The sequence below is a fragment of the Mustelus asterias genome, chromosome 11, assembly GCF_964213995.1.
Source record: "Mustelus asterias chromosome 11, sMusAst1.hap1.1, whole genome shotgun sequence".
Lineage (NCBI taxonomy): Eukaryota > Metazoa > Chordata > Chondrichthyes > Carcharhiniformes > Triakidae > Mustelus > Mustelus asterias.
In genome coordinates, this window is record NC_135811.1 from 10,060,987 (window position 1) to 10,081,989 (window position 21,003).

At 40.5% G+C, this 21,003-nt stretch overlaps 1 protein-coding gene across 1 annotated transcript in view; it reads right to left on the reverse strand.

The window, feature by feature from the left end:
- Nucleotides 1-21,003, reverse strand: part of cnnm1 (cyclin and CBS domain divalent metal cation transport mediator 1) — a 111,111-nt gene that overhangs the window by 27,394 nt on the left and 62,714 nt on the right. Inside the window, exons 6-7 of the mRNA XM_078223119.1 lie at nucleotides 8,953-9,113; nucleotides 3,593-3,758 (exon numbers count right to left, since the gene is read on the reverse strand). Coding sequence (XP_078079245.1) covers nucleotides 3,593-3,758; nucleotides 8,953-9,113 — 327 coding nt within the window. The remainder of the gene's footprint in view (nucleotides 1-3,592; nucleotides 3,759-8,952; nucleotides 9,114-21,003) is intronic.

A 21,003-nucleotide genomic window follows, 5' to 3' on the forward strand; every position in this document is an offset into this window, starting at 1 on the left:
AACCAGTAGTAGGTTGGGTAACAAAGCTTTCATAATTAGTACGTTTTTGCCACCCTGGTTAGAACTGGTTCTGAAGTATATATGAGGGCAGCATGGTGGCACAATGGTTAGCACTGCTGCCTCACAGCGCCAGGAACCCGGGTTCGATTCCTAGCTTGAGTCACTGTCTGTGTGGAGTTTGCACATTCTCCCCGTGTCTGAGTTTCCTCCGGGTGCTCCGGTTTCCTCCCACTCTCCAAAGATGTGCAGGTTAGGTGGATTGGCCATGCTAAATTGCCCCTTAGTGTCATGGGGACATAAATGCATGGGGTCATGGGGATAGGGATTATGGGGATAGGGCCTGGGTGGAATTGTGGTCGGTGCAGACTCGATGGGCCGAATGGCCTCCTTCTGCACTGTAGGGTTCTATAATTCTATGATTTAATCAAAAACTACTACCGTTGAAGATTGTTAGTTCTCATTCATTTACCCGAAATGAATTAACTTCATTTAACTTCAAATGAATTAACTTTAAGAGTAAAAGTAAAATTCTTCAAAAGCTGGAAATTGGAAATAAAGAGAGAAAATGCTGGGAAACACTAAACAGGTTAGGCAGCATCTGTGGGGAGATAAACAATTAACATTTCAAGTCAATGGTCTTGCATCAGAACTGAAACCCAAGTTAAAGAACAGGTGGTTTGTCCATTACCTTCACATATAATTAATGCCTTGGAGACCTTGCCTTTGCACTGAGATTCCAACAGCATTACCAGATTTACAATCACATCACACAGAGTAGTAGTGTGGATCACTTAAAACATTGACCCTGTAGGGGTTGTCGAGTTTAGTAGAGGGATAGGTTAATGCCCCCATTTTATTTAACATGTCTATTCTCAATTGAGCCACCATCTTGACACACCAAGTAGAGGTGTGACATTTTTCCACTGACAGCAATAAGATATTACGGAGTCAGGGACTCGGCCATGTACTAATGAATGTACAATCAATCAATAACGCATTTAATGAGAAGGGAAGAGTGCAGATCGTATGGTCCTCTCACCTGGTTATACAATAGGGAAAAAAGAAATGGAAAGGTAAAAAAAATATGTCCAACTCATTGTCGCCGCCAATGAGTTGGCCAAGGGCAGGACTTAGACATCAGATTTACTGCCAAACAATGCATTTTACAGCAAAAAGAATCGATTTTTAAAAACGTCTCCACAAACTGAAGCAAACAGAATCACGTGTGAATCAATCCCAGACATTTATAGCCCTTTCAATCTCCAGGTGCGATTCACAGGAGAATTGCCTAATCACCTTCATTCTGCCTGTGAAGAGTGGTGTTGCTATTTGCAGCCAACAATGTTGACTTGTTACTAAATACAATCTTTTTCTCTTAAAAATATATCAAAACTCAAAAGTCAAGTAAATTTCAGCAAAAAAGCAACATGGAAATTAACTGAAATGCTGAAGCAATATTTCAAAGTTGGATTGGAATATTTAAAAGATTTAGAACAGGGGGACTGATTCATTGTTTTATATGACACTGTACTTCAAGTAAAGGAGATAAGCTTCCTTAAAATTACATAATTTCCATTAAATAATGCTTGTGTAATATCAGGATATGATCGCCGAGGAAATTATGTATTAGAGGTAAATTAACAGTTGAGACAAATGATGTTTCAGTAGCTAACTCTCATCACTATGACACAGTAGGAGGTGACAGTTTCTAACCAAAACAGTATTTTTACCTTTCGGTACTTTATTTCTAATCAAAAGTGCCAATTCAAATCAAGTCCAATCAAGGTCCCCATGAGGGACAAACCAGGTCCAAGGTGACAAGACAGTGCATCCCATTTTGGGCTCAATCAAACAAGATCTGAGCGGACAAGATGAGACATTGCACCCCTCCCCGGACTTGATCTAACGATTCATCCTGGCCAAAAGGCTGAGATGGCTTTTTTTAAAATTGCATCAGGTAAAGCCTCGGTTTTACCTTATGGGGATACCCTGATCCTTTATTCTATCCTGGCTTCGGGAAACCACACTCTCAGACGTCAGCACATCTCTGTGCAATGGGCCAGCCGTGTCCCTGCCTGATCATATTATTAAAATCAAGGAATAAGTCAATATACTTAATTCTGAAAACTAGCTATTAAACTAAGCAATTAAACCCATTTGTCAAAAACAGCTGCTTTGCATTTACATGGTGTTGAATACTAAAATAAGTTGAGTTTGTTTAACAGACATCAGTCGATTGATGGAATTATCTGTTGTGTATGCAACGTTTACAGGGCAATCCAAGATTCTGTTTGTAATTTATTGCTGTAGTTTATTCCAAAAATATTAAAACAGAATGCAAACTGAAAATCAATTCATTTATCCAGTTTTGTGAACCAATTTCAAACTAATTAACTAAGAAAATCATTATTACTGACTTCATGTAAATAGGGTAATTGAATTTCTATAATTTTATTTAATCTGACTTCATTTATGCTCATCTGAAAGAATGAAATACCGTCCTTAACATTAGTCGGGGACATCATGTCAATAAAATCAATGAAAGTGTACAAACATTATAGAATCAAGCAATAGAAAAATATACAGTGGCAATTCTCAATAAATGTCACAACTGAAGTAAACACTAACCATTCAATAAATATTTTTTTTAAAAAAAAGGTCTTTACTGCAACCAGCTGAAGTGTGACAACCACATCAGTTGTGCAAAACAAAAGTATGAAATAATTGTAAAATTCCCGTAACACACAGTGTCACTCAATCACATAGCTTAACACAAGACAAATTTTTAGTGAACAGATCAAGGAGCAATCCGTTGACGGAGAGAGTATATCTTTAGAAACATCTCAACTTCCAAAAGTTGGCATCATAGTTAAAATGGAATCATTATCTGTCCACTAATAGTTTGAATGAATGGTCCCATATGTTTTGTGCTGTAGTGGAGGGTGGGGAATCTTAAACAGATTAAGTCAGCTGTCAGTGCTTTCCCTTTCTACAACAGAAAACTCTTGGACTGTTCATTTCCATGTTAGTAATGGCTATAAACACAATGTGCAGAAATAGTTTTTTAAAAACATGCAGTTAAGGTAAAGTTAGAAATGGCAAAAAAAAATACAACTAATGACATAAATTAAAAACACAACTTTTCTAGTGAATTGCAATGCAGCATTCCAAGGGTTTTTTGCAATCAGCGTTCGTCGCAGTCAAATACCGTTCATCAGCCTTTAATGCTTCACGTGAGGCCGTAGACATTGTAAACATACACAAGAAGAGTCAGTGCAGGGTTTAAGGTAGAGTGGACAATAAGGAGGGCAGACAACCAAGGTTGCATGGTCATGGATATGAAGTTTTAAAGGTTCATATCAAATACCGTAGCAACAGCAGCTATAAATTCAGGTGCAAATGAACAAGCTTGCTTCAGTTAATGCAGAGTGTTTAGCTGATCTTAAATCTCCATTTTCCTTTATAAATTAAAAAAGGTCAGAATGCTTGGCACTGAAGTCTGTTAATGCACTGACACATCCAAGCTAGATGCACGTTTAAGGACTCAAGGCATCCAAGTAAGCTATACTGAATTCTCATCAAGGAGACTTACGAATCACACGGTTCTTCCCACTGAACAAGTTCGTGGTTTCGGGGGACACGCTAGTTGCTGGGTCTTTACTTGTTGATTCCGTCATCGCCATATCAGGTTCAGGGGTCTGGGGAGAATTCTCCATTTGGGTTGCTGCTACTGCATTCACATACTGCATCCTTGTGATCTGAACAAAAAAAACATAACTTTATAACTCTCAAAAGCACAATACTGCGGATGCTGGAGATCTGACATAAAAACAGTAAGTGCTGGAAAAATTCAGATCTGGCCGCACCTATTGAGAGAAAAACAGAGTTAACATCGAGTCCAATATGACTCTCCTTCAGAACTAAAGAGAGGTAAGAAGGTGATGGGTTTTATACTGTTGAAAAAGGGACAAAGACAGATGGAGCAAAAGAGGATGTAATGTCCTAACTATGTTAGAGGATGTGGGTTTCAACAGAAAAAGGAAATACTTGGTTTGCACTTGCAGATTCAAACAGACACAAAACAGGTTTTATTGAAGAGGTGCTCTCTGCAGTGCAGAGTACAAACAGTAAAACAGAAGCTTTTGCAAGACCCTAATGACATCACATTCAAATCATGTGATCAGCTCTTAAAGCAACCTGCACCCTTTTAAAATATGTAACATTCCTCTCCCTTTACTTCTGTGGTCACGACAATAAATTACTCTGATGTTATACATAGGATCAATAACACTCTAGACAGTACACAGCATCATCAATAACTACTTATAGTCAATAAAAAAGTCAATCAGCAGGACTTCTATTCCTCTTTGGGTGCATACAACGCTCTGGAATTTGGCTGTCCTTGACCCTGGAAGTATGATAGAAACAAAGATGATAGAGCAGGAGGAGGCCATTCGGTCCTTCTGCCATTCATCACGATCATGGCTGATCATTCAACTCAATAGCCTAATCCTGCTTTCTCCCCATAACCTTTAGTCTCATTCACCCCAAGTGCTATGTCCAGCCGTCTCTTGAATATATTCAATGTTTTGGCATCAACTACTTCCTGTGGTAATGAATTCCACAGGCTCACCACTCTTTGGGCGAAGAAATGTCTCCTCACCTCAGTCTTAAAAATGATCTACCCTGAATCCTCAGACTGTGACCCCAGGTTCTGGACTCCCTCACCATCGCGAACATCCTTCCTGCATCTATCCTGTCTAATCCTGTTAGAATTTTATAAGTCTCTATGAGATCCCCCCCTCATTCGTCTGAACTCCAGCGAAAACAATCCTAATCTCGTCAATCTCTTCTCATACATCAGTCCTGCCATCCCTGGAATCAGCCTGGTAAACCTTCGCTGCACTCCCTCGAAAGCAAGAACATCCTTCCTCAGAAAAGGAGACCAAAACTGCACACAATACTCTAGGTGTGGCCTCACCAAAGCCCTGTATAATTGCAACAACACATCCCTGCTCCTGTACTCAAAACCTCTCGCAATGAAGGCCACCATGCCATTTGCCTTCTTTACCGCTTGCTGCACCTGCATTCTTATCTTCAGTGACTGGTGAACAAGGACACCCAGGTCCCATTGCACACTCCCTTCTCCCAATTTACAGCCATTCAGGTAGTAATCTGCCTTCTCTTTTTTGCTTCCAAAGTGAATAACCTCAAATTTATCCAAATTATACTGCATCTGCCATTGATTAGCCCACTCACCCAATCTGTCCAGATCATTCTGAAGGATCTCTGCATCCGTGTCACAGTTCATCCTCCCACCCAACTTGATATCAATTTGGGTGGGAGGGTGATTTGGAGCTTCAGTAGACATTTCTTTTCTTGGAACTAATTCTGTTCTATTCTCACTCAGCAAAGTAGCTAAGACATAATCATCAGACAACTCAGTCTTTCGTAGTCATATTCACAACACTAGAGACTAAAGAAGTTGATATTTCTGGAGATGATTCTGAGAAATAATTTTGAGATGACAACAATTAGTCAGCGTAGTGTCGCCAAACTAGTTCATCTTTGGTTTGAACCGTGTAAGAAACTGGATCTGTTTTAACTAAAATTATGGCTGGTACCCATTTCTCGCTCGTGGCATAATTATGCTCTAACACCCGAACTCCTTGTTGAAATGGGTATTGTTTTCCTTCACTTCTTGCCTGGAACACGAGATTGTTGCTGATGCTGTACTATCTCTGGAGGTAATAACAAAGAAAACGTAGTTCTCAACTTTCGCTTTAAGAGTAGTAATACAGGTGAACTTTGGGTAGTCGCAGGATTAGTGTTTCTATAAGATCCCAAAATGTGATTCACATGACGGTGATTACGAAACATTTAAAGCTTTTAAAGAATGTTTCAAAGATAGTACAAAGCTTTCAGATAATCCACTGGTTGATAAAATGGGGGCTTTGTATGCTGAATATCATTTACTTTGAGATAATCCTCAAACTCTTGTGAAGTAAACTGTGAACTATTATTACTAACAATCTGTTCAATTTTACCAAATCTTGCAAAGATTTTGTCACATTTTTCGATGGTTTGTTCAGATGTAGTAGATCACATGATAACTTCTGGCTATTTTGAGTGTGCAGCAATGATGACTAAGGACATGTAATCCTCAAACGGATCAACAGAATCTACATGTAATCATTGCCAAGGCATTTTAGGCCAATCCCAAGGATGTAAAGGGTTGGTGTATTTCTTATTCATGCACAGGATTGACACTGTCCCACATTTTCTTCAATCTGAGCAACCAGACTCAGCCAAGGATAACTACATCCTAATTTCTTTATCCGAGCTATACTTGTACTGTGAAAAACTGGTACGAGCAACTAGTTTGCAGTTTTATTTGCAAAACATGCTCTGCATTGGACCTCCAAGATTCATTTTCTTCATTGAAAGGTCCCATAGATCCTAATTGACCCGCCATTTCTCTTGCAAGCACTAGTGACTCGAGACTGCGTTGCCAGTACTTGCCCTTTTAGTCTGGAGACCGCTGACATGATTTTTTTCCAAATGGCCCCAGCTATAGAGCAAAGCATACACTCTTCTCAAATATGCCAGATACTGCCTGGAATCTCACCCTTCTTTGATTAGAAACCCCCCCTCTTTTAAAAATACGCAGACAGCCTTTAATATTTGAGTCTTCCTGGCACCGACTCTTCTCCCCAGCATTATAATAATTGAAGTGTGGGAACCCACAATTTTTCTCTCAGGAGCTTTCCTCAATGTTCTTGGTGAAACAAAATCCCGTCTTGCTGCCAATTTTCTTTCTGTAATGTCCTAGGGGTTGTGGGTTTTAATAGAAAAAGAAAAGACTTAATGTGCACACGTAAATTCAAAGAAGCACATATCAGGCTTTATTGAGGAGTGGGGCTATGCCAGGCCATGACGTTACAGATTGTGATCAAGTACAATTCTGCTGCTGTGGATGGTCTACAGCGCCTTGCGGATGCGCAGTCTTGAGTTGTTAGATCTGCTCTCAGTCAATCTCATTTAGCATGGTGGTAGTGCCACACAACACGATGGAGGGCTTCCTCAATGTGAAGACCGGACTTCATCTCTACAAAGTCACTTCTACCTATACTGTCACAGATTGATGCATCCGTGGCAGGCCGTTTGGTGAGGATGAGGTCATGTTGTTGGTTAGCCTCATGACCTTGAAACACAGACCCAGTCTAGCAGCTGTCTTTTACGACTCAGCCAACTCTGTGATGGTGTTACCGAGTCACTCTTGGACATTGAACTGCCCCGCCCTGGGTACATTCTGCGCCCTGGCCACTCTCAGTGCTTTCTGCAAATGGTGTTCAAAATAGAGAAGCACTGATTCATCAGCTGGGGGGAAATAGTACACAGTAATTGAAAAGGTTAATAGTCACACAAGTTTGAAAATCACACAAGCTGCTATGAAAAACAAAGGTCTTCTTATAAGAGCCTTCAGGCAGGTACCCAGGCCATTAGTCTGGGCAAAAGCTCATTAAATCAGACAACTGTAACTAGGAGGAAGGGAGTGATTCACAAGCTGGACTATGCTCATTTGTAGCAGTGATACATTAAGTTTTCATGTTGATTAGATATTATAATGAAGTGAGTGTAAAGTGATTGGTATATGCTAATTACTTGTAATCGAATTTGAAAACTATAATTGCTTATGTATCTCGGAATATGCCACTTTGGCTAGCTAGAGAAGTGAGCTGTAGCTTTCCAGCAACCTTATTATAGCTGGCATGAAAACAGTTATTTAAGAGAACTCTGTGATGTAGTTTGGTTACTCAAAGGGTAAAGTTGTGATCAATTAAAAGGTTGACATCAAAGCTTGCAACAGTAATCGTCAGGAGGTTCCCTTGCCCATATTTGACCTGATGACATTAGACTTCATGGGGTCCGGGGTCGATGCTGGGGACTCCCAGGTCAAATTACAAAGAAGAGAAAATAAAGTCAATCCAAATGCAAAGGTAGCAGTTGGATGACAACAAGCCAGGGGTTGGTGCATATGTCGCACAATGGCAAATGGTTTTCCCCAGAGCCCTTGCTGTTGTTTCCCTGCCAAGCTCCATTACCACCCAAAGGCAACAGGAAATGTATGGCTCGTGCCAGAATTTGGCAATTCCCTTTGCCTTCTGTAGGTGCAGATAGAGTAACACAATCACTGCCACTTGACTGTCCACTAGACTTTGCCCATTCACTTCTTCAAACTTTATGGCCTCTACTTTGTTCATTCAATTGCTCGATCAAGAAGAATGAACCTGACATGTCAAACGGAAGTATCCATCACAAGGTATGAAGATAAAAATTAGTTGACTTCCAAAATGAAAGTAGGACACATAAAAATGCCAATACAGTTCTTCCTCTTCAAGTTTGTATTCTTCTACCAAATACTGAAATGGTTCAGGACTGAGATAGGAGGAATTTCTTCAGAAGAAATTAAGAGGGATTAGCAAGTAAATATGTAGGGATATGGGGGTAGGGCCTGAGTGGGATTGTGCAGACTCGATGGGCCAGGTGGCCTCTTTCTGTACTGTAGGGTTTCTATGACTCTATGATCGAAGGGTGAAACTTTACAATTCTCTGCCCCAGAGGGCTGTGGCGGCTCAACTGTTGAGTGAACAAGACTGAGATTGATAGATTTCTACATATTCAAAACATCAAGGGACACTAGATAAGCGCGACAAAATGAAGAAGTAGAAGATCAGCCATGATCTCACTGAGTGGAGTAGTCTCGAAGGGCTGAATGGCCTCCTCGTGATCCTCCTACTCATGTTCTTTTCCATTCATGGGAATACAGTGGTCAGAGGGTTGCTATGGCTAACACAACTGTGGCAACACACAGTTCTGTCCCTATGCATTCATATAACGAAACAGCTAAAACATTCTTAGGATGGTCAAAACACAGAAGCAAACCTTTACCTTCACAAACTGGATGTCAGTTAATAGCCGTACAGAGTAGTCTGGAATATAATTAAAACCACTGAAGCTTTGTTGAGGGGAACTGCCCCCAAATTCAATCCGCTCTCGATTTACTGAATCTGTCCATTGCATTCCATTGCTTTGAGATGGTGATCTGGTGTCTGGGAATATAAAAACCAAAGACAAATAAAATGACACCATCGAGTTGTTAAATTGCAAATAATTTTATGTAAATACTAGTCACAAAAGTGTTGCAAGAGATAGCAGAGGTTCTGTTAAAATAAAGTATCTAAACAGCCTCAACAAAGCTTGCTATCAGCAGAAAAGACAGCTCATCTCAAGTACTACGATGATCATTACAATTCAGAGATAGTTCCAAGACCAGTAAGACATGCTTAATAGTACAAGCACCATTTCAACAATAAATAAAACAGCCTTTAACTAGTTTTCCAAGTAGCTGAAATCTCATTAAGAAAGTCTGCTTGCGCTGCTAACAGCACCATCTATAGGTCAGTAACATTTACATTTTCTCATGAGCCGAACCTTTTAAGGAGCACATTTTCCTGTGATTTCTGACTGGCCTTCACTTATTCCTCAGGCTCAAAACACAGGATAGGGTAGAACCCCAAAATGGCAGAACCACAATCAATTCCAAGCTGGGGTAGTAATTTAAATGAGGTGAACGGAAAGGTCTCTGATCCTTTCACCTCATTTTGCTCATAGCTGGTCAGCAGGGAGCGCGCAGCAACTCTTCAATTACAGCATCAGGGAGTGATGCGGTATAGTGGTAATGTCACTGGAATAGTAATCCAGAAGCCCTTGTGGAATTTAAATTCAATTAATAAATCTGGAACATAACATAGCCTCAGTAATGGCGACAACTACCATCAATTGTTGTAAAAACCCATCTGGTTCACTAATCTCCTTTAGGAAGGAAATTCTGCCATCCTTACCCGGTCTGGCCTACAAGTGACTCCAAAGCTACAGCAATGTGGTTCATTATTAATTGACCTCTGAAATGGCCGTGCAAGCCACTCATTTCTAAGACCTTAAGTGATGCCCATTTCTCAGGAAAAGAATAATGACAAAAAAAAAATCAGAATGTGGAAGGCAGAACCCAGTAAAAACCAAACAACCTCTGCAAGGAGCATGAGGCTAATGATTGAAATGGGGGGCCTTTAGGCTCCTAATTTTGGATAGTCTGAAGGCTTCAACCATAGTGCAATTTTTGCTGCAGAATTGAGAGGCTTGCAGCAACACCAGACATTCCTGCCTACTGTCACAGCCATGACAGGAGTTGGACTCGCGAATCCAGAGATTCAGATCTGGTCAGACGCATCATGACACCCAGCGCCCAAGTGTAAATGTCCAACTGGCCATCAGCAAATGCTAAAATTCTGCCATCAAAATTCAACTGGAAAGAGCCAAGGTTGACACATTAAGGCCCAAAGATTCTGCCTTGAACACACTCCATCTTCTCTTTCAAGAGAACTTTCAAGGCATTTATTCAGCAAATCCGACATATAATGTGCACAGTGCTAAACCTTTGATTCTGTATAAATCACAGTCAAAAACATAGCAGCCAGAGGCCCACACTGAAAAGCAGGACATTCAGTTTGGAACCAGGTAACCCAAAAGAAGCTTTCCACAGAAACAGCCAGTACAAGCAGGACACTATAGAGGGGCAGAAAGCATGTCCCAGAAGCTAGAGAACAGAAAGTTCCAGAAACCTTTTAAGTAATCTTTTTTTTTGGTCAACCAGGTAAAAGATATTAATGGAATGCTTTAAAATTTTCAAATCAAGAACTCTTTACATGCAGAATTTGTTTGCTCGAGGTATAGTGCACACTCATACATCATACAGAGGGGACTCAACTTACTTCAGTTCAGATAGCTCTGGTACAGGCTGATGTGAGTGGAAGCTTTAACACTCCTGAATGCCGCAATATTGCTGGAATGTAGTTAGCTGAAACCATGCAGCCTGTTGTTACAAAGAAATGATGAGCTTCCCATTACTTGACTAGCTAGGGATGGGTGTCAGTTTGGAGCACAGTGGCAAAAGTTCCTGTCTGCGGGGTCAGACCTGTCTTTCCACGAGCAGCCCTCCGAAAGCTTATGCTATTTGCTACCAAATAAACCTGTTGGACTTTAAGCTGGTGTTGTGAGACTTCTTACTGCTTCCACGATTCACCAGTAGACCAGTTCAGCCAGTCAATCATTGAATGTCTGGCTACTGCACTCAGACATTCGATTATCAAGTCTGCCAGAGAAAGCTGACTTTGTTACGAGCTTCACTGTAAGGCATGTCATCAAGACCACCTGTACCCCAAATAATCCTGGTAACAGGAGACTGAATGGATAAGACGACACTATTGATTACAACTAGTATGAAAAGTGTAACACATTGCCAACAACAGGCAAATTGAGAGAGCAATGATCAGTTGTTTCAAGTGGGGCCCTTTGTCAGGTGACTTGAAATGTTAACCAGTCAGACATTAAACAACTGATCGTGCGTTTGCTCAATTTCATACTTTCCTGCTTTTATTTCAGATTTCCAGCACTCCATTTTCTTTCTACTACTGATTTATATTTACTGAAGCACTTGCAGGACATGGCATTTCAAAAGAACTTCACTGGCTGTAAATTGCTTTGGGAAGTCATATGGTCACAAAGAACTACATAAATTCAACTCTTTCTTTTACTTACAAACATCTTAAACATGAGTTATTTTTTGTTCTCAAGCTTTTAAAGTAAACTGCAGAGTTTTTCCTCTCCAATGACAAACATGTTCAGCATCATACAATGACAAAAATAAGTATAATCATATCCAGAAAACATTGGAACAAATTGTTCATGTCAATTCCTTCGAAAGCACACATCTTTCATTGTGAAAGATCTTCATTTCTTGGAATGAAACAGGCTGTATTGAGCAGTGTAATGAGTTGACCTTCCCCAATAAGGACACTTGACTCTATCATTAATTAACTACCGTACAAAATGAATTTGAGAAATCACTTTCTACAACTTCTTCCCCGCTGCCATCAGACTTTTGAATGGACCTACCTCGCATTAAGTTGACTATGACTGTAACACTACATTCTGCACTCTCTTCTTTCCTTCTCTATGTACAGTATGCTTTGTCTGTATAGCGCACAAGAAACAATACTTTTCACTGTATACTAATACATGTGGCAATAATAATAAATCAAATAAAAAGAAATGATTTAGCAATCTCACAAAAGAAGTCCACCATCAGATGCTTGCTGCGTGAAGCAAAGTGCCACATTACTGCACGTTGGATACTGTCCCTCATAAGGCAATCTGAGGCTCATAGAACTGAAGACAAATTATTACTCTGATTAGGAAATTGGTCGAGTTGCAGGAGAAATAAAGTAGGAATAATAGGTAAGCACTCTAATTAGCTGGAGGTAACTAGTGGTGCCCCCAAGAATCTGTGTTGGGGCCTCAACTATTTGCTGTATTTGCTAATGACTTAAAGGACAGAATAAAAGCTACATATCCAAATTTGCCAATGACACAAAGATAGGTGGAAATGTAAGCATGACAGGTAGAAGTGTGCAATTACAGAGATACTAATAGGCTAATGTTGATATTAAGTGAATGGGCAAAATTGTAGCATAGTGATTTCAATGTAGACAAATTCGTTTATTTACTTTAGACCTAAAGGGGATAAACAGGGCACTTTCTAAATCGTGAAAAGCTAGGAACAGTGGAGGCCCAAAGAGATTCGGGGGCCCGTAGATCATTAAAACATGATGAATGGGTATAGAAAATAAGCAGAAAGGCTAATTGAATACATGTGACAATATTAAATCAAATCAAATCAAATGAATGCTGGCCTTTACATTTAGAGGACTGGCATTCAGGCTTCAACTCTGGAGTTACTATGAGCAGTTCAGGACACCACAACTTAGGAATGATATGCTGGCCTTAGACTCCAATGGTTGAATTACAGAGAGAGCTTATACAAATTAGGGATGTTTATTCTGGAAGTTAGAAGATTATGCTGTGATTTGATCAAACTTTTTAAAATATTATAGGTTGGAAAGACAGCTTTTGATGGTAGGGCAACTCAGACTAAGACCGTCTAAAAATTAGAGCTAGACCTTGCACGAGTGAAGTTCGGGAACACTTTTACATACAAAATCTTGGCAGAAATTTGGAACTCTCTTCTACAAACAGCAACTGAAGCCTAATCAAGTGTCAATTTTATACCTGACATTGACAGGTTTATGGGACATTTAGGATATGGAACAAATGCATTAGGTCGCAGGTCATCCATGATCTGTTAATGAATGGTGGAACAAGCTCGAGGGGCTGAATGGCCTACTCCTGTTCCTATGTAATGGCTGGTTGGAGTTGAGGCATGTAGTGGAGCCAACATTGAGAGAGCTTGACTTTGCATCTGAATGAATTATACCTGATCTGACTTGAGCACAGAAGGAAGGGGACTTGATTTATTGTACCTCTGCTAACAGGTTTAATACAGTAAGAGTTAACTCTTACTGTATTAACTGTGTTTACCCCAGTCCAACGCCGGCACCTCCACATCACAACAGGTTTAATACTCATAAGATAGGTTTAAGATTAAGAAAGCTCTTCAACCCTTTATAACTGTGAGTAGTCACTAAAAATGGAAAGTGGGTCACCACTCAGCATTAACATTTCTTAATTTCATGAACAAAATTCACATAACTACACAAACATACGAAACGTTCTTGACTGGTTTCTTAACTGGAGCTCAACCAAATAAATGTGGGGCAGTAATATAAAACCAAAATGCTGCAAGTACTGGAAATCTGAAATAAATCAGAAAGTGCTGGAAAACGTCAGCAGATCTGGCAGCATCTGTGGAGAGAGAAACAGAGTTAATGTTTTGAGTCGACTACGACTCCTTTTCAGAAATGTGCAACGGTATCAGGCCAACAGATGACTAATTAAAGGAAATAACAGAAACGTTGACCTGATGAGAGCCAAGTCTTGATTACTTTATTTAAACGAGAGAGCAAGGGAGGGAGACAGACCATGCACACACAAAGACTTGGCCTGAGGCTCTGGTGCACAAATGCTTAAATTATTGGTATGAAATTTCATCCTTGTTATTTTAAAATAAACTCCTGCATTAAGACAATCCTTGATATTCGCACAGATGTTTTTTCATACAAACATGTAAAGTATTGCCATGTCAGCATTTCATGGCACAGGAAATAGTAGTTTGGGGGACTTAAAGAAATTCGACCATTTTGAAGACACTGGACCTGGGAATTCTGGGAGCCTACTCTACCAGTACACACACAGTGAAGCAAAAACCACCACCCACTCTTGGTTAAGGTCTGAATATGTCCAAATTCCCAAGAACAGGGTTTTTCTGCTTTGAAGGACTCTTCAGCACAGGCGACCACAGCTGGCCGTGTCATCCCATTCAGCGGGCCATCCGGCGTGCAGCAGAGTTCCCCCGAAATCCAAACAAAGTCAAAAAGAAGCAAAATACTGCGGATGCTGGATTCTGACACAAGAAGAGAGGGCATTGGAAAAACTCAGCAGGACTGCCAGCATCTATCAGGAGTTAACGTTTCGAGTCCATAAACTCTTCATCAGAACTGTAAGGAGGCAGAACGTAGAAACTACAACAAAAAGTAGCAACTTTAAGAACAAAAGGCCGATGGCCTGGTTGGGGTGGCCGGGGGGGGGGGGGGGGGGGGTTGGAATGTTTGCATTGAAGAAATAGTTTTTGAAAAGGAAGAAAGGTCGGGGGGGTTTAAGATGGAGCAAGAAGGTCAAAATCTAAAGTTGCTAACTCGATGTTGAGTCTCAATGGCTGCAGCGTACTTAACCGGAAGATGAGATGCTGTTCCTCCAGCTTGAGTTGGATAGTTAAACTATTCCTTCCTTGCCTTTGTGTAGTGCCTGTCTGTGTCTTAAACCTTTGCTTTCAGCAGCTGAGAATCTTTGCTGTGTCCCCAGATGATTTACTGTGATTTCATTATATTGCAGTAGGCCATGGATGAACAAGTAGCGTGACAGCCAACTGCGGGTTACAGAGAGAATTCACCCACAGCTCCATGACCAAAGGTTGCAAGTCCAGCCTGAACAAGGTGACATCCTGGAAGAACAAAGATCCAGCCCGTATTGCAGTCCCCCCTCGTGTTTATAAATTACTTGCAGCCTCTGCAGCCACCGGAATCATAGGGCAAAAGTATTTGCATTTATGAAATTTAAGCAAAGCTAAAGGACAAAGATACTAGACGAACATATGAAAAGTAGAAAAGGAAAAATACGCAAATAGAAATTATTACAGCTAAATGATAGAAAAAATGAAATGGGACAGTAATGGTGTATGGAGTGGAAATCTGGTGAAGTTGGGGGCAGATAAATGTGATTTGTGTGTATATGTTTTTGAATAAAGCTAGAAGAATACAAGTATGTAATGGAGCCACGGTAAATTATCTGGGGACACAGCAAAGATTTGCCGCTGCTGAAAGCAAAGGTTTAAGACACAGAAACAGGCAATACACAAAGGCAAGGAAGGAAGGAAGGAATAGTTTAAAGGTCACACAAAGAAAAGAATTAGGAATCTCTGTTCATGCAAGTCGAATGCTCATTAAAATATAATAGAAACCATATTCATCCTAACAAACCTACACCATTAAATGTCTATAACGCAAAGATTTAAGAAATATCTAATTCCGATATATATAATATATTGTTTAATAGAAAACATTTATTCTAGGCTAAGGCGATTGACCCGAACAGGCACTGAGTGTGGCGACTCGGGGAATTTCACAGTAACTTCATTGCAGTGTTAATGTAAGCCTTACTTGTGACTAATAAATAAACTTTAAAACTTTAGATTAATCTCATCTTTTTTGGGGGTTTGCACAGGGGTCCATATGACTGTTCTTCAGAGCTCTCAGACTCGAAACATTAATTCCACAGATGCTGCCAGATCTGCTGAGTTTATCCAGCATTTTCTGTTTTTATTTCAGATTTCCAGCATCTGCAGTATTTTACTCTTGGTACACCTGCGGTCACGGTTCACCATTTTCTCTGCCAATGCATACAATCAAATTAACTGTCCTGAAATGTTCCCGGTGCCTTCTCCTCCAAACACTTCTTTCCTCTCTCTTTACAACCCTCTGAATACAGGAAGATAGATTAACTGTCTTCCACATTGTAAATGTCTATCCTTCATACACTAAAGGACCGTAGCCTAGTTTGATAGTTTTGGAGAAACCTCATTCCATTCAATTCTAATCGACCGCGATTTGCCTGTAAATTAATTAACTTATGATGCTTTGAGTATAGCAAGTTAACGTTAGACTCTTGTATGGTGAAAATTATTGTGTTTTTAGCTGTGGAATCTTGTGGCTTCATCCTTTCAGTAAATAACTGGGATTTCTTCAAGAATAATTACTGGCCTTGATCACGATCATAACAATAATAAATAATTACAGAAATTACAGGCCATAATTTGGCCAACTGTATCATTGCAGGTCGACAAGGAGCTACCCAGTAGCTGGGGGAGGCCGTGGCATAGTGGTTCGTCACTGGACTAGTAATCCAGAAACCCAATGTAATATTCTAGGGTACCAGGTTCAAATCCCACCACGGCAGATGGTGAAATTTGAATTCAATAAAAATCAGGAATTAAAAGTCTAATGATGACCATGAAACCATCATCAATTGTTGCAAAAACCCATTTGGTTCACTAATATCCTTTAGGGAAGGAAATCTGTCACCCTTACCTGGTCTGTACCTGGACTCCAAATCTTAGGGATCTTATTCATTCGCATTCCATGAATGAATAAAAATAAGTCTAATCCCAGCTTTCTGCACTTGGTCTGTAGACCAACATGACAGCTCTTCAAAATGTGGTGTTCGTTCATTATAATGGAGAAATTGAACTTTCCACAAATATATTTTCAGGGCCTGTGAAGTTACTTAGCCATTAACGTAGTTACTTAGTGAAGTTACTTAGCCACTGAAAACCCACTTACACTTCATTCAAGATGCTGCAACTTTTGCAAGGATGTTTTACAGCAAAACCAACAGTGCAGATTCTTTCACATTGATAAGAGTTTGGGAGGGATGGGGTGGGGTACGAGCTCTCAACAGTGCACCTGCAGAAGCACTGTTAACAACTTCTGGATTTCAGCATTATTCTGGGCATGTGCAGAGTGAGGCATAGACATGGGATTGCAGTCAAAGCAGAAGCACCATAAACAAACATTAAAAGATATCATTTTGAAGTGTGCGCTTTTGCTTTAATCACAATTGAGAAATATGACATTTCACAAATATAAACTTAGTTTTTCAAGGCCAAAGGAGTTCTTCAGCAGTATTTATAAAGTCAGTGCGATAGGTCTTTGCTTAGAGTAACTCACATTACATTGAATCACTTTAAATTTGTCAATAAAGTAGCGTCAGTATATCTGTTTAACGTTGCACTTTTGCATCATCTGGCATTGACTTCCTCTTCTGTGGCATGCCTGCTCACCTGACTTTTCCCACAGTCCTTCCACTCTTCCCGCCATCCCTCTTCCTCCTGTTCCCGGCCTTGCTGACTCCTGGTTTTAATGGCCTCGCACCATCCCTTCACACCTTCCTCATTCCGCCCCCCCCCACTCCTGTTAATTGCCTGACCACGACACTCCCTCTTGTCTCCCAACCTCTGTTCTTACCCAAGTCCGTTCTTCACTGTTTCCTGACTTCACTCCTAAACTCGTACTATGCCCTAGGCTCCATCTAGTGCCAGAATGCGATCAGTGCAGGTAGCTGCTGACTGCACTGACCAACCTCTGCCACTGGATGGAGCTGAGTCAATCTAAAAGCACCGTTCAACTGCACTGTGAGAACAGGTACTGTAAACCTTTTCAAAGATTTTAATTTGTATATCGTATTTCTTTTATACCTAATGATGTATTTTATGTTAGAAAGGCACAGTGCTGCACATGTATGGCACAGTATTTCAACTTGTAGATTGTTTTTTCCTAGCATGTAATGTCCGAAGGTACCTAACTCTGGCTTAACATTGCTTCCAATGCGAACCCATGATTCACTTAAAGCTGTCATTTTCAGCAATGCACCCATGACTTTAAGTGAGGACTTTCTGTATGATGTGCCACGATCTCAGCTGAGACTCCTGAAAGCTATGAGACCAATAGTGTCTTTACATATTCTTTAAAATCCAGAAACCCAGGTATTCACTCAAAGAATTAAAGCCACAAGGTTGACAGCTTAGATCAAAATAATTTTACTATATAAAAATCAAAGAACCATGATTCCTATTAAATACACTTCATCTTAGTCAGGTACATTAAAGATAATAAAAGTATAATGAACTCGGTTACTTATAATTTAACAGGACTCTTTAATCACATTGTTCAAGTCAAATCACGATACTTATCCAAAGATTGGAAGATTAACTGCTTACTCTGAGTTCTGCTTCAATTATTAATTTAAGGGTTGAGATTTCTTGAACATTCCACTTACTCAGCCTACCCACCTTGCATCACAACTCTTGTGGTTCTAATATTATTTTCCTCTAGAGTTTTGCATCTAAAACTCTCTTGCAGCTTGGCTGTCCCTGAGGTTCAACTCACTGTTAGCAGTCCTAGGGCAGCATGGTGACATAGTGGTTAGCACTGGCCATGCTAAATTTTCCCTCACTGTGCCTGAACAGGCCCCAGGTGACTAGGGATTTTTCACAGTAACTTCATTGCAATGTTAATGTAAGCCTACTTGTGACACTAATAAGTAAACTTCAGTTAACAAGATTTCAGAACACAAAATTTCAACTGAACTCAGAGAAATGTTTTTTCTTCTGTAGCAGGCTTGTTCTCAACCCTAAAACCTAAACTGCTTGAACATTGAAGCGCACCCTTTTAACTAATTTATGACTTTTTCTCCCTTCTCTATTGTTTATCTCCCAGACAACCTGGTCACATGATCATTCACATAAAGCCAAATGCTTTGCCAGATTTCAAATCCTAGAGAAACCGAGTTCTAAAAAGAACCATCACCCCAAAACGAAATATAGGCTCCCTCTCAACAAAGCACATGGACTGTCACAGCTGTTACAAATCCAGTTATAGCTCACTCAACAAGGCGTAGCTTTTTCACAAGGGATATTACAGCAAGACTAATAGCGCAGTCGCTGGGTCAAAATCCTGGAATTCCCTCCCTAACAGCACTGTGGGTGTACCTACACCTCAGGGGCTGCAGTGGTTCAAGAAGGCAGCTCACCACCACCTTCTCAAGGGCAACTAGGGATGGGCAATAAATGCTGGCCTAGCCAGCGACACCCACATCCCATGAAATGGATTTTAAAAGCTCAGTGAATTCCAATTGATTGTAGTCCATAGGAACTTCAACACAAGTGTAGATACAACAATAACTTCTGTATTTTAGTGTTTAACTGCATCATGTCCCGATTCCAGATTCAAGAAGGTTAGGGGGATTAGCCATGATAAACGTGCGGAGTTAAGGGGATAGGGCAGAGGGGAGGGCCTGGGTGGATGCTCTTTTGGAGAGTCAGTGCAGACTTGATGGACGGAATGGCCTTTTTCTGCACTGTAAGGATTCTATGATTCTAAGGAGGATTAATGGCTATGAATGCTGATATTTCTGCTGTCACAACCAATTCAAAATTCATACAAATGTTGTGTTTGCTTCAGCAAAACTGATTACAGTCATGACAGAAAAGATGACCAACAACCAATATTCAGTCTCACAGGCATGACATTACTGATTTGTTGCCTATGAGATCCCAACAAATGTAATACTGGTGGAGCTCACAGTACAAAGATATTATAACAAAGCTAGGATAGTCAGTTGAGATATGTCCATTAGGTGAAATACACTAAAAGTTAATGACCGATGGTAATCAAAACAAAATGTGGCAAAAAGTCATCTCGATCGTCACCTCTGATGGCTTTGATACAATTTGGATTCATTTGTCACCTGAGTTATTTGCATTTACACTAGACCACTACTGAAAACCACAGGAAGACTTATAAAAAATGCCACATTATAGAATCCTAGAATCCCTATAGCCCATCGAGTCTGCATCGACAACAATCCCACCCAGGCCCTATTCCCATCACCCAGCATATTTACCCTGCCAATGCCCTGACACCAGGGTCAATTTAGCATGGCCAATCAGCCTAACCCGCATATCTTTGGACTGTGGGAGGAAACCGGAGCACCCGGAAGAAACCCACGTAGACACAGGGAGAATGTGCAAACTCCACACACACACACACACACACACACAGTGACCCGAGGCTGGAATTGAACCAAGGTCCCTGGCGCTGTGAGGCAGCAGTGCTAACCACTGTGCTGTCCCATTATCCATACCGCATCCTATATAGTTTCTCTATTGGGCATGGAGTCAAGTAACATATAACATTTTAAAATGATGGAATATCACTCTGCATCATGTCAGGAAGTTATGTTTCCAATTTTCTCAAGATGTTGACTTCTTCCCTGTAAATGGTTTCTAAAGTGTCAGTCACTTTCTGGTATTTTGCCCAAGTTGTCATTATTCATATGCAAGGCTAGACAATGAGTATTAACAGGCTTCTTGATTACTGCAGACATCACAGCTGAGACCAATCCAGCCCTCATCTGATAAAGAGCAGAAAGTATTGCTGATTTTTCTCTCCGAACCCACTGAGCTGAGGCTAATGGCAATGCCTCCAAGTATTGCCCTAGAGGAGATCAGCTACAACAGCATAGCCTGGGAATCAGATCTGGAGCTTTCCTCGTCCAAATGGCTCAGCAACTTGCTGGATAAACTCAGAAGGAAATTATTTCAAGTATTTCACATGGGGGGGGGGGGGGGGGGAAGGTAATTAGGCCATGTGTCTTGTCCCTAATTGAGAACAACAGGAGAAGAAAGTAAGATTGCCTGTGGCAGGTTGCATGAGAAGGGTGTGAATTTTCAATTCTCTCTTCTACTCCCATCGTTAGTCAAATGGAAGAATATGTAACAATTTGAGCCAAATTAAAATTTCTCTGGACAGCACA